Genomic DNA, 14745 nt, shown 5'->3' with positions numbered 1-14745 from the left:
ATTTGGATTTTGAGGCTCAATGGCATTACGGTTTTCAGGTCTCAGTGATAGTTGTTCTATTTCCCCCTTATTCAATCTTAAGACTTCTTGAAGGGTGTTTTGGGGTTAGGGTGGTTATTTATATGTTTATATAACAACATGTATAATATAACAAACATGACATTACAATTTTAACAATTTTCTAACAGATTTTTTGAGTGTTGCCAGTTTGACTATTGTAATCAGTCATTTAAATTCATATTTACTGGGGTAAGTTTATTATTATTTGATTTTAACATGTGATTTGTGAATTTTGATTATTTAACGGCTTTGAATATGATGCTCAACAGTTCTGATGAAGTCTTTGAACAAGACAAAAGTGCTAAACTATTGTTCCTGAATAAAGAAATCCTTGGTAGCTATCCTGTGCCTGCCATCCTTGGTTACTGGTCTCGAGCTCTTGCCATTCACCTGGAGGATGAATGGTACCAGCATACTTTGAGGCACTATCCAAAGTGCAAGCCAGAGGTGAATGTCCTCCTAGACCTTTGCCATCTGTTGAAGTGGAAGGCTGAAGTGGGCCTGTGTTTTTGGTAGCCAAGGATGAGGTCAGCAGCTATGATACAGGTTTTGAATTAGCATGAATTTTCTGAAGGGTATGAAGTCTGAAACTCAAATGCCTGTCATTATTTTCTAACTTCAGCCTTTAATGACTTGCCACTAATTTGTCAGAAAACTACAATTTTATGAAAAATTGACCAAAAATATGAAGCAAAAATCTGTACAGTTGACTGGTATGGTTAGTGATAGGCGTGCAATTTATAAACATGCTTCTCATGTATGTACAGTTTTTAGTGCACACCTATATTCTGCAGTAATGCTGTCTAACTTGAATATAACTTTTTATTTATTTTATTTAACATTTGTTTACCGGGATGGTTCGACTGGACAGCAGTGTGCATTTTCAGTGGAGGCCTGAGGAGAAAAGCTCGAGTAAAGTACATTTTTAGTAATACATGTCTAGTACAACAAAGAAAAAGTTTACTATACAGTTTATATGCATCTACTTACAGTCTAGCAGAGATCAGTAAAGCAATTTATATACATAGGACATGAATCAACAAAAATATATACATGAGAGATGAGATTAACACATAAATAAAGTACGAATACAGTACAGCATGTCTTAGATTTTCTTAAGCCCCTACAGTACATCTAGTATGTCATCTGACAGAATACAGTTTATAACTGCAAGGAAGATGAGGATATAGGTAAGGGAGGAGGAGGTTACAGGAGTTATAGAGTGGATAGAAGTGCAGTTAGAAGTTATATCTGACTGAGGAAGACAAGGGGCTATAGGTAAGGGAGGAGGAGGTTACAGGAATTATAAAGTGGATAGAAGTGTAGTTAGAGGTTATATCTAAGTGAGGAAGACAAGGGAATATAGGCAAGGGAGGAGGAGGTTACATGAGTTATAGAGTTGATAGAAGTGTAGTTAGAGGTTATATCTGAGTGAGGAAGGCAAGGGACTATAGGTAAGGGAGGAGGAGGTTACAGGAGTTACAGGGTGGATAGAAGTGTAGTTAGAGGTTATATCTGAGTGAGGGAGACAAGGGGGTATAGGTAAGGGAGGAGGAGGTTACAGGAGTTATAGAGTGGCTAGACGTGCAGTTAGAGGTTGTATCTGGGTGAGGAATACAAGGGGATATAGGTAAGGGAGGAGGTTACATGAGTTATAGAGTAGACAGAAGTGTAGTTAGAGGTTATATCCAAGTGAGGAAGACAAGGGATATAGGTAAGGGAGGAGGAGGAGGTTACAGGAGTTATAGAGTGGATAGAAGTGTAGTTAGAGGTTATATCTGAGTGAGGAAGACAAGGGGAAATAGGTAAGGGAGGAGGTTAAAGGGGATATAGGTAAGGGAGGAGGTTATAGATTGGACTGAAGTGTAGTTATAGGTTATATCTGAGTGAGGAAGACAAAGGGATATAGGTAAGGGAGGAGGAGGTTACAGGAGTTATAGAGTGGAAAGAAGCGTCGTTAGAGGTTATATCTGGGTGAGGAATACAAGGGTATATAGGTAAGGCTGGAGGTTACAGGGGTTATAGAGTGGATAGAAGTGCAGTTAGAAGTTATATCTGACTGAGGAAGACAAGGGGCTATAGGTAAGGGAGGAGGAGGTTACAGGAGTTATAAAGTGGATAGAAGTGTAGTTAGAGGTTATATCTAAGTGAGGAAGACAAGGGAATATAGGTAAGGGAGGAGGAGGTTACATGAGTTATAGAGTTGATAGAAGTGTAGTTAGAGGTTATATCTGAGTGAGGAAGGCAAGGGACTATAGGTAAGGGAGGAGGAGGTTACAGGAGTTACAGGGTGGATAGAAGTGTAGTTAGAGGTTATATCTGAGTGAGGGAGACAAGGGGGTATAGGTAAGGGAGGAGGAGGTTACAGGAGTTATAGTGTGGCTAGACGTGCAGTTAGAGGTTGTATCTGGGTGAGGAATACAAGGGGATATAGGTAAGGGAGGAGGTTACATGAGTTATAGAGTAGACAGAAGTGTAGTTAGAGGTTATATCCGAGTGAGGAAGACAAGGGATGTAGGTAAGGGAGGAGGAGGTTACAGGAGTTATAGAGTGGATAGAAGTGTAGTTAGAGGTTATATCTGAGTGAGGAAGACAAGGGGAAATAGGTAATGGAGGAGGTTAAAGGGGATATAGGTAAGGGAGGAGGTTATAGATTGGACTGAAGTGTAGTTATATGTTATATCTGAGTGAGGAAGACAAGGGGATATAGGTAAGGGAGGAGGAGGTTACAGGAGTTATAGAGTGGATAGAAGCGTCGTTAGAGGTTATATCTGGGTGAGGAATACAAGGGTATATAGGTAAGGCTGGAGGTTACAGGGGTTATAGAGTGTATAGAAGTGTAGTTAGAAGTTATATCTGACTGAGGAAGACAAGGGGATATAGGTAAGGGAGGAGGAGGTTACAGGAGTTATAGAGTGGATAGAAGTGTAGTTAGAGGTTGTTTCTGCGTGAGGGAGACAAGGGGATATAGGTAAGGGAGGAGGAGGTTACAGGTGTTATAGAGTGGATAGAAGTGTAGTTAGAGGTTATATCTGAGTGAGGGAGACAAGGGGATATAGGTAAGGGAGAAGAAGGTGTAGTTAGAGGTTATATCTGAGTGAGGGAGACAAGGGGATATAGTTAAGGGAGAAGGAGGTGTTGTTAGAGGTTATATCTGAGTGAGGAAAAGTTATCCAGGGTTAATACATGAGCAGAGCCAGGTAGATGTTAGGTGATCTTTTAGTAGTTTCTTAAACTTGGTGGTGCTGGAGATGGATCTAATAGCGATGGGTAGGGAGTTACAGATTTTAACGATACTGTTTTGAGTACAGCGAGTCACCAGCATTATTGCTATTTTTAGTGATGTTTATTAGTTTTTTGTTACTGGAGTGCAGGGTCCGGTTATTGGAATAGTGATTAAATAGGCCTTTGAGAGCAAATGTTTTTTCAGGTTGGTTGACTATTTGGTGGCCCATGGAGAGCTGGTTAAAAATTAGTAGGTTGGGGAATTCTAGCCATGAGAGGTCTTTGTAAGCATGACAGTGACGGGATATGTAGCTGGCATCTGTAGTGAACTTTGCTATTTTATTATAGTAGCTATCTAGTTTATGTAAATTTTACTAAGGATGGGAGATGCATACAGGAGTATGGAGAGAAGGTTTCTGGCAATGGAGATTTTCGATTTATCTGTGAGGAAACGTTTGTTCCTGTACAGGCTACCCATTTTTTGTGGACTTTTTTGATTGATTGATTTATGTGGAGATCAAAGCATTGACATATACACCTCTCAACTGTCCAGATTTTTGCAGAATGTCCAGATTTTTTCCTAACATTTTTGGTCTGCTCCTCTTAAAACTGGTGACTTCCTGGTAAATTAGTGAGGAATGAATTTACTAAATAATGACAGACATTTGAGTTTCACAGTTTATATCCTTCAAAAAATGCACTGTAACACAAAACCTTTTATTCCAACAACTTTCTAAGTTTATAAGAGCCATATTTAAATTGTGTCCCTATTCTTGGGCCTTTGTCCCCAGCATTATTTTTGACTTTGTCCAGAATTTTTTGTGCTAAGAGGTTGAGAGGTATGTTCACATGTCACCTTTATGCTAACACAGGTAAACGGGATTGTTTAAAAATTAAACAGTACTGCTATGCTTTGTTTGGTTTTATGGAATCTCTCATTACTACAGCATGGTTCCTATTACTGGATGTTACCAGCATGCAGCGGCTGCTTGTAACACATTAAATGTGCTCCATCTATCTGTGTCAACAGATGTAATTACACAAGGCCATAGAATTACAGACAGAGGCTTACTTCTCCATATGAGATGCAGATGACCAACTAGGAGCAAAGAATCCTTTTTAAAAGATAAAAAAAATCAGCATTTATAATTGACGTTTTCATACTTGTTGGGGAGAAGCTTACATATCTTCTTTTTCAAGAGCATTTGGCGAATGAAATACAAATATGCAGAATTAAAACAGTTGATAAAAGCACTTACAGCATTCTTGTAGAAGAAATATAACACCATGTTAGCGAGTCGGGAGTAGCACCAGTGGCCGTGCACTAGCAGAAGCTTCTCCAAATGTTGGAACCGTGGAACTGCGAAGTCACTTGCCATGACCGCCTTTAATTAAAAAAATGATAAACCAAAGTTGTCATTTACATTTTTTTATGCGAGACTTCATGTACTCATCATAATTTATTTCAAAGAACGAAGTAAGGATTTAACTGTTTCCACAATAACAAATTGAAATTCTAGCTAAACAACTTCAATCACAATATTAAGCGCACCTTCACAGAAGGGACATGTCATGCTATGAAATATCTTAAACAGAGAAAGTCAGTAAGAGTGACAAGAAATGTCTCCCGTTATATGGCTGCTGAATCAATACTGAATTTTCCAAATGTGAGTCTGATGCAATATCTGACAGAGAAGCGAGGTTATCCTGACAAACGCCACTTTTTCAAATGGACAAAGTAACTAACAATTCAATGAAGTACCCACTCAGGTAAGCTGCTGACAAATTCACTACTGCAGGTGTATGGAATTCCTGCACTTGCCAGTGAAGGAAGCTGCACCCATTGCACCTCTCATATTTAATATAATTAGATGCAGGCATACTGAACCTCAGGACAGGGTCAGACTCCTTGCAGAAACCTCTAGTCAGTGGCTGAACTTTTGCTTATGATAAATTCATAAATGCAGTACTTGGCTAACTGTCCATATCCTTAAGTTGTCAACAGAAACATGCTAACATTCTAATCAGATGAAATGAAAAATTCACCTTTGAATTTCAGCGTGGGAGGAAAAGGAACCATCACAGAAATGCCACCTAGCAGCTGTATGTCAACACACTCTACTACAGTGTTGTAGTTCTAAGATCATCACTGATGTAAGGTTATGGTAACACAGAAACACCCCCCCTCAATGATTTTCCAGCTAAGCTGTAACACTGATCAATTTGCAGCAAACTATCTAACCTCTAAGGATTGTTTCTCCACAGTCCATTTTTTTTCCCAATTTATGGAAAATTCTGAAACACCTTGGTAGACCATCTTCTAGTTACTCTCAGACAGTCCTATGTCCAGTTTTCAAATATGCCATCAAAGTGACACACAGTAATCAAATGCCGTCTGCTGGTAATCATGGTTACTAGCAATGCCTTCTAATATTCTGCTGACTCTGACTAGCAGCCTTCTACACATAATGCAGTAATTCATTTTAGGAGGGTGAATCACTTCCCACAGCCCAGTCCTCCTGAAACAACCAGGTAACAATCACTCCAGGGAGGTTTTTCATCCTAAAGTGCAAGATACAGCACTTCTTCACCATAAATTCCTGCTGCCTGTCCCTGGACCACATCTTATTGTCACTCAGAAACAGATGACGCTTATTCTTTTGGTGGTGAGTTATCACCTTAAACAAGACAAGGTCCAGCATATACCCTTGTGATACATGCCTGTCACCATGCCGGAGGCCTCTGCACTCTCTTGCCACGCATCTCAGACTATGACTTCTCAGCCATTTTTTCACCAACAAAAAATTTCCCCTACCCTAACAAACTTAAAAGACAACTTTTTGCATGGTAATGTGGTAGAAGCTACTTTATCTCTATTGTACACCACTAAATGGTTGATACAGACCTGGAATATCTTGACTCTAGGCTTTGTTAAATAGGTCTTATGAATATCCACTGATAGCTTTAGTCAAGAAAAGAAATATACATTGATTTTTTATTTCATTTTTTGCAAACATGCATTGGAGGTAAACTCCAGAAAAAGTGATTAAAGATTTGTTGTTAATAAAACGAGATAGTATGAGGCATTTGCAAACTAAGAATTAAGACAGCAATCGTTTAGTATCCTAAAATGTTGCATGATGCAATGCTAATGGGTGATGTGCAATATACTTTTTCTGCCATAATTTCATAGATTCAAAGCTACTTAATAGGCTACTGATCTTAAAAAGCCTAGCCTTACATTCCTGTGCCCTGAGTGTGTGGTATTTATGCAGTAACAGGCACAGGTTACTAGTGAATATAGTTTATATTGTGTACCAATCGTATCACACCCAGTCCTTTTCTGTTATACAGCAATAATAATCATGTGGTGTTTTAATGAAATGTGCATCTATCCTCAATATGTACAACAGAAAAAATACAAATTTCCACACCAATGCATGGCCTAGTTATAATGCAACTAGTGACCCAGTCATAACAGCATTGTTTTACATAAATGTGCATCAATCCTCAATACACAACATGACAATAAACAAAAGCAGACTTACATGCTACTGCATGACCCAGTTGCTCTATGGTTGATTATCAATCATAACATGCTGCTTTTAATGACAAGCACATATCCTTCTGTAAAGCACTACAAAAGAAAATGCAGATTTCTGTATCATGACGTGACCCTATTTTTGAAATGAATTAAACATCTAGTTGTAATAACCTTATAAACAGGTTCACAAGGGTGTACTAGGCTAACAACCACTGGAGTCTTTTTAAGCCTATCCATGCATCCCAAAAATCTGGCAAGTTCTGCTACACTTGTTAAGTGTAAGAAGGTGCTTGGGAGATGAACCATTTACAAGGAGTAACCTGACAGATGAACCATTTACAGGCTGCCTGTGTCCATTAGAGATAAATGTCAAACCAACAATGAATTTCCAGTTCCCCAGCCAACTGTCCATGTTACACTTGAATTGTGTTAGGAAGGAGCTCTGATTCACATGGATGGGGAGCCTGTTCCAGAGGAGTTAATCTCTGGGATGCATACCTGTCTCTCCAGCAGGTCTTATTTATATCATAGGCAAGATTCAATTCTTTGGAATGGGTAATTCTTGTGCTGTTTGTTTTGTGGATATGCAAGAGGTCCATCAGAGTGAGGTCCAATCAACAGCCTGTAGTTGACAGAATAAAGGGACAGGGCTTTGAGGTGATCTGCACAGGACATGTTATTTACACCCTGTATTGTTTTAGTGAGGAGCCTCTGTGGATGCTCCAATTGTTGTATTTGCTTGATTAGGTACATATTGGGTCTATATTATATCATCGAACTCTTAAAAAAGCGAACGCTGATTGATCGACCTAATTTAAGAAAAAGCTTACAATCTAAATCGCTGATCCAAAACACATACACACAACACAAGCACACCAAACAAACAGAAATCCACACACATACACCTAAAATCTGATACCTAACCATACACTAAACTATGCATACACCACTAACTACCCACTTACCTTAACCCAAACCCTAACCCTAAGGTATCGCACACTCACCTCACCTGCTCCCTAACCCTAACTCACTTAATAACCCTCATGTCCACTCAATCGCACACACGACCCCTAACCCTAACTCACCTAAATCACCCTAACACTCACATCCACACAATCGCACACTTACCTGAATCCGACCGGTAACTTTCTACCATTACACTAAAAAAGCAACAGAAGCGGACAACCAAATTCTTTCCCTAGGAAAAAATTCGAGTTTCTGCTGCTTCGATATTTTGCAGTTTCGCGAAAATAAGTTCGATCAATCAGCGTTTGCTTTTTTAAGCATTCGAGGATATAATATAGACCCTACATATCAAAGGGGGCACTGAACTAAATGAAAATTCTGATGAATGCCCAATACAATGGAAAAAATGACCTATTTGGACCTAGATGCTACATAAGTTGTACATTGTAAATTCTATGTATATAGTGAAAAAATGTCATCAAAATTCTGATTTCTAGACTTATTGATATAATGGTCTGTTTCAGTTTAAAGTCTGCCTGATTTTTTAAAACTGAACACCGACATTTGTAGCAAAAAAGACCTGATCTCATCTAGAATGTGTCATTTTCAAGTACTATGAGAGAAACACTTGTTTACTGGAAAGGATTCTCACACTTAAGGGAGGCTGCAAATCAACCAATGTGATGGCTTTAAGCTGTCCAAAGATCCACATTAGACGTAAACACAAATCCACAGCCATTTTATCAGTTGTTCTTTAAAGAAATAAGTAATATTCTAAGAAATGACAAAATAAAACAAGGTAAAGGAGCAAAATTCGGTTGCAGGAAAAAATATTTTGTATCAAAGTCAACCAAACTGCAGTAGTGCAAGAAAATTTAATAAGTCCAATAAAACGCACTGATTCAATACATGAAATACAATAAAAGATTAGCGCTTTCGTACATAACAGAGTACTTCTTCAGATCTACACAATAATAGCAGTTACAGTTTAGATAATACAGGCACTACTGCAGTTTGGTTTACTTTGATATAAAATATTCAAAAAATGTACTTGAGATTCATTAGCCATTTTGTACAGAGCAGAAGCTAAGTTCAATAAAGTTATTTCCATTGAACATACACAATTGGTGGCTATGCAACTGGAGACAAGGCCAAGCTTTCACCACTGCTGCTGCAGTGCAAGCCAATAGTTGGCATAATTTCTCTCTCTATTTATCTATCCGTCCGCCCTTTGCTGACTTGGTTCAGTCCCACTGGTCTAGTAGCCTCTTTTCAGGAAAGACCAAAGGTGGTAGTTATACTACCAGGGGATATTTGGCCAGAACATCTAGGAACTGCCCCCTACTCATGTTATGGGGGAGCTACTGTCGGTGGTGCTAACTTCCCATTTCCCTTACAGGCAGATAGGTGGCTTCGAGGAGCAGGAAGGATTATGGTGAATACCTATGACATAGAAGCTTGTTTGGGTAGGAAGAAGGAGAATGTGAGCATGGAGCAGTGAAACCTTTACAAGAAAGGCTGTTAGATGAAGGAAGTGTAGCAAAGTAGTTGTCCATATTGGTGGAGAAGGGAGAAGTGAAAGGGATGAAGGAAAAGAAGGTTGTCAGACCTTCACAGGACTTGGAGTGCTTGTTCCAGGAGAGGCTGTTCGAGGGAGATGGTGAAATTCAGCAAGGGTGTGTGACGACCGTGCCCTGGTCCAGCAACCAAGGAGCCTCAATCCTCACGACTAACACCAGGGAGGTCATCTCATATAAGAGAAAAGGGTAACTAATACACACAGTAAAGTACAATTTTCCTTAAGTGCACCCAAAGATCACAGACAGTCTGGGGCTGGTTGCTCCTTTGCTCACCAGGTCCCCAATAAGACTCCCCACTGGCACAGCTATAGGGTCCAGGTCTCAGCCTAGCTGGGCAAGCTAAAACCTCCAGTACCCTCTATGTCCAACCAGTGCTTTGTGTCCCTGCCAAGTAGCTGATACAACACACACAGACTTTGAGATAAGTATTTATACAACTTCACAGACACTCCTGGGAAAGGCTGATGCAGATTCTCCAGCTGTGCCCCTTTACCCAGACCATAAGGTAGTAATCTCTGCCACCACCCAGCTAATAATATCAGCTACTAAAAGGCCCTTAAAAGGGTGTCCAATTATTACTGTGCAATATTATAATCCAATGGTAACAGTCAAGGCTCACTTTAGAGTGGCCTATTACAATAAACTCTATAAATATGCAATGTACTCTAGAGCTTATCTCTACACAAACCAGCCACAGGTAGAAGGTTTTAAAAATATTTAATAATAAATAATTAAAATACAAGACAAAACTACTACACCACAGAGATATCTAAGAGTTCAGAGATCACACAGAAACTTAAAATAATACAGTAGGACAGGTCTGATTTCAAAGAAAAATACCTAATTAATCTTTACTAGCTTTAACTATTCCTACAAGAAATCACACTGCTAGAAACTTACATGTGAGCATAAGGCAGAGTGCTGAGTTAGATGTCCAAAGTCAAAATGCTTAAAGTCTCTTGTGAGAAATAGTATTTAAACATTACTAACAAACATGTCTGCTGGGTCCCTCCCAAATTACATCATGTTGACACTTAGGTTTTCCCAGGCAAACAAACTGCATTATTTAGCAATCTAACACCTGCTCAGAAACATACAACAATAGAAGACATTTCACATGTATATTCTAACAGAAACCAGAGCAGTAAAGCACCATCCACATGTAAATTCTGGTCATAAACTTTAGCCTTAAAACAATGGGCATGAAACCTTCATCCAGACACACTGGAGCCGACTTGTAAAACATGAAAGGGTCACAACATGCTTCACTGGGCCAGTAGAGTGCAATGATGTCACATATTTTGCAGTTCCACATTTCACAGTATTCTTTTACATTCAAGAAAACATGCCTGTATTTTACATTTATTTACAAATGCCAGAATTATATACCAAATGCTATTTAACTAGGCTGGCAGTCTTTGCCCATCTCTCCCAAATTGTCACAGGATGTCTCATTACAACCCTCCAATCGGGAGGGTTGTGGGATGTTTACCTAAAAGATCAAGGAAGAAAATGCATGCGCAAAAGGTAAAAGGAGAAAAGCAAGAAAAAATGAGAGATGACAAGGAGAAAATTTATGGTAAAACTGAGCAGCAAAGAAAAATAACTTAACATGTATGAGGTTTGGGATGCAGTGGTTGCAGCAGTTTGTTTAAAACTGGGCAGTTTATGGAAAATATTTTGAGAAATTTGAAAATAAGAAATGTTGTATTCCTTGGAGCTCAAATGTAGTACTAGCATTTAATAAGGAACCAAAAAATGGATTGTTATCCAATTTCAAACAGAAGTAGAGAAAAAAAATGTTAAAAGATACAAATTTATGATAGTGGTTTATGGACTGGTGGATAGGATTGCGGAGTGATTTTGAAAATGGAAAATGAAACAATTATGCATATTTTGAGTGTGATAAATGCAGATGGAAAAAGAGGTTATGTTAGATATAGGGGACAACCAAAGACATGCCTTTTTGTGGAAAAGATGATCGTTTGATTAGCAACTGTGACTAAAGAAAATGATTTATTTATGGGAAGCCAAGGCATGAAACTAAGAAGTGCAGTATGATTTGCAAAACACGTGGGGAAATGAGGCATTCATGGATAGATTTTGACAAAAATATAGAAGTTAAAGAACAAGAGTAAATACAAGAATGTATAGATAGAAGAGTATGGTGAGCATATTGGTAATAAAGAAAAAAATGAAAATAATGAAGTAGAAGAACTGATTCAAGAAACAAGTGAAGACAAATATGTAAAGTGAAGAGTGGTGACAGGTAAAGAGAATTCTATAAGGAAAATGGTGAAAGAAAAAAATGTTTAAGAGCGTAGTTGTGAAAGAAAATAAAAACATAAAGGCTAATGTGAAAGGAGGTCATAACATTTTACTATAACGAAGATGATAATCTTAGTGATAAATGTTAATAGTATACAAAATATTAAAAGAATAGGTGTTTTAGAATGGTGTGCATCACTTGATAGGCATACAATCATACTAGAAGACATGAGAATGTTAAGAGAAGAAAAGACTACAGACGGAAAAAATTATGGGGTGGAAACATTACTTGGCATATGGGAAAAGATATATGTTCAGATATTGCAGCGTTATGCAATGAAACAATAACATTTTTAGATTATACCACAGTAAAATTAGGTAGAATAATAGTGATATAAGATGTGTATAGAATTATTCTGATCTATGTGTATGTTATGATGAAAGAAAGAGAAATAATGTTTAAAAAAATTCTAAATTATGCAGGAGTGAATATGGAAATAATGTTAGTGGGACGTTTCAATTGTGATTTAAGAAAAAGAAGAAAAGTAGGAAGTCATGTTAGGAAGGTATATGAAATAAAAAAGTGGAAAATTATATATATATGGGATTAGAAACATTGGACTTGCATAAGAAACGAGATAAAAATGGAAATCAATTATTTTGTAATATCTAACAGTCTAAAAGTACCAAGAGGAATACAGGAAACAGGATTTTCGGATCATTTAGCTATATGGGTAGAAGTGCCGGAAAAGAAGGCTGTATAAGATTAGATAAAGGCATTAAGAGACGTATTGAAAAAGACTTAGATGAGGAGGACAGAAAAGAGATTAACCAATTATGGAAAGAACATGTAAATGAGAATTTTTTATGAAAACTGGATGAAGCAGTTGATAAGTTTTATAAAGAAAAATATAAAAATTGTTTTCTGGAATATCAAGTAATGAGAAAAGAAAAATTAAAATGTAAATGACTAAGTCAGAAGGTGTTTAGAAAGTAATAGAAAATAAGAACCATTTATGGAAAGGAGAAGAAGATATATGAAAAGAATCAGGAGAAGATAAAAAAGTTATATAAGCAAAAATATTTTACAGGGGGGGAAAAAGAAGATTATATGTACAGGGGTTATGACATTTATATGGAAAAAATGACAAAAAGAGGATATAAGAAATTGGAGACCAATAGTGTTGAACAATACAGATAAGAAAGATATTTATGAGAATAATAGGGAAACGGTTAGGAAACAGTGTAGATTAATTACTCAGTGATACGATTTTCAGTTAAAAAGGTAAAGGAAGTCAAGATTTACTATGGATATTGAGAGAGACGCAAGATGATGTCATAAATAAAAAGGGGTAGAAGCTAAAGTTATGTTAGGAGACTTAAGTAAAGCATTCAGTGTTATACAATATAATGCATTGTGGGATATATTAAGAGATCATAGCATAATATTTATGTCAGTGTATGAGAATAATAATGTGAGAGTGATGCTAAATGGGTGGATAAGTGAAGAAATAAAAATGGAATGTGGGATAAGGCAGGGATGTCTAGCAAGTAGCATTTTATTTGCAATGGTTATGAAATTAGTTGTTAGCAAAATGAATAGAGGGCCGAAATGGCAAGATATAAAATACCAGGAGAAATTCAAATTCCAATAATTCTTAGTTATGTAGATGACATAGTTTTAGTTATGAGGAATAAGGAATGGATGGAAGAAGGAATTAGAAAATTAAATCGGTACTTAAAATGCTTGGTTTATGGATAAATAAAAACAAAAGCAGTAACACTGAGTCAAAAGATAGCACAGAAGGGATTCAATTTTGTGATGGCTTTATAGAGATCTTAGGAATAAGATTTGGGACAAAAATATATAGGGAATGCAATGGGAAAAATTATACAAAAATTAAGAGAAGCTTGTATGTTTTGGAGGTCATATAAATTGTCATACAATATTTAATAGATTCTATTCTTTTATGTAAAATTGCTTATTTATCAGGTGTTTATATGATACTATCCACATTTGAAAAAGAGGTTGAATCCAGTTAGAAGAGGGATTCTGTATGTTAAGGAAGAAAAGGGAGGACTGGGATTGATTAACCCAAATGTTCAATTAATCTTTATAGAGTTTTAGTAGGATTAGATGAAAAAAATAACTTAAACCTTATAATGAAATACAAATATAAGATTTTTGGGAGAGAACTACATTCTGGGAAAAGATGGAAAGATTTTGTAAATGAAGACATGAAACAGCATCAGAATAAAATCATTTTATGGAAACAATATAAAAAAAGTAGGAAAAAACCCAGAAAAGAATGGTATTTTATTATAATGAATGAACGTTTTATATATCTCCATGAAAACACTTAGTACATGAAGAAATAAATATGATTAAGATAAGATTTGCATGGTGTAGAAAGATATATGAATGTAATGATTTTATGTGGAGAATGACAATAGGAAAACTGCCTGTCAAAACCAACATGCCTTATAAAAAATGCAAAAGAGGTGTGTAATTATTGTGAGGAGGTTGAGACAATGAAGCATTTGTTTTTGAACTGTACAAGAGTAAAGGAAGTATGGAAAAAAGTGTGTGAACATAAGATATTGATATGCTTCAAAAGTGTTGAAGATAAAAATATGAATATGCTCGAATATGGATACTATGGCAACAAAAAACAAAGAGGTGAAATATTCGTAAAAAACTGTTATATTGCATAGACAATATGGAATGAGATAATGGATGAAATCATATTTCGTGGTAAATGGGTACTGTCTGAAATTTTGAAAATGATACGTTTTTGGCCATGGAAAAAAGAGTGGAGGGAAATAATTAAGATATATGGGAATGTGTTATATGGTATACTACAAATGTAAATGATGTATAATATGTAAATAATGTCGATAATCAGTATAAGTTGTGTTAAACAATAAATAACCTCTACTGTTTTTGATAGGTGCCGTGGGATCTTTTGCATCCACCTGATCTATGACCAACTCAAGCAGATGGGACCTTGACTTAACATCTCATTTGATTAATTATCAGCCTAATATTCACTTGAAGTACCACAAGCAGAAATGGATAAGATTCTAGTTTTAAGTCTTATC

The 14745-nt window shown here is 36.8% G+C and overlaps 2 protein-coding genes across 3 annotated transcripts in view; both read right to left on the bottom strand.

Annotated features, from left to right (window-relative positions):
• ATP10A (ATPase phospholipid transporting 10A (putative)) overlaps positions 1–14745 on the bottom strand; it is a 1517068-nt gene that overhangs the window by 74543 nt on the left and 1427780 nt on the right. Inside the window, exon 16 of the mRNA XM_044073977.1 lies at positions 4545–4670. Within this exon, the coding sequence (XP_043929912.1) occupies positions 4545–4670 (126 nt within the window). The remainder of the gene's footprint in view (positions 1–4544; positions 4671–14745) is intronic.
• ACP7 (acid phosphatase 7, tartrate resistant (putative)) overlaps positions 1–14745 on the bottom strand; it is a 1845593-nt gene that overhangs the window by 1670926 nt on the left and 159922 nt on the right. The window lies entirely within an intron of this gene.

Source organism: Protopterus annectens, chromosome 6.part0 (genome assembly GCF_019279795.1).
Source record: "Protopterus annectens isolate FY-2018-M chromosome 6.part0, PAN1.0, whole genome shotgun sequence".
Taxonomy (NCBI): domain Eukaryota; kingdom Metazoa; phylum Chordata; order Ceratodontiformes; family Protopteridae; genus Protopterus; species Protopterus annectens.
The sequence above is the reverse complement of the archived record's forward strand: the minus strand, read 5'-3'. Positions and strand labels throughout refer to the sequence as shown.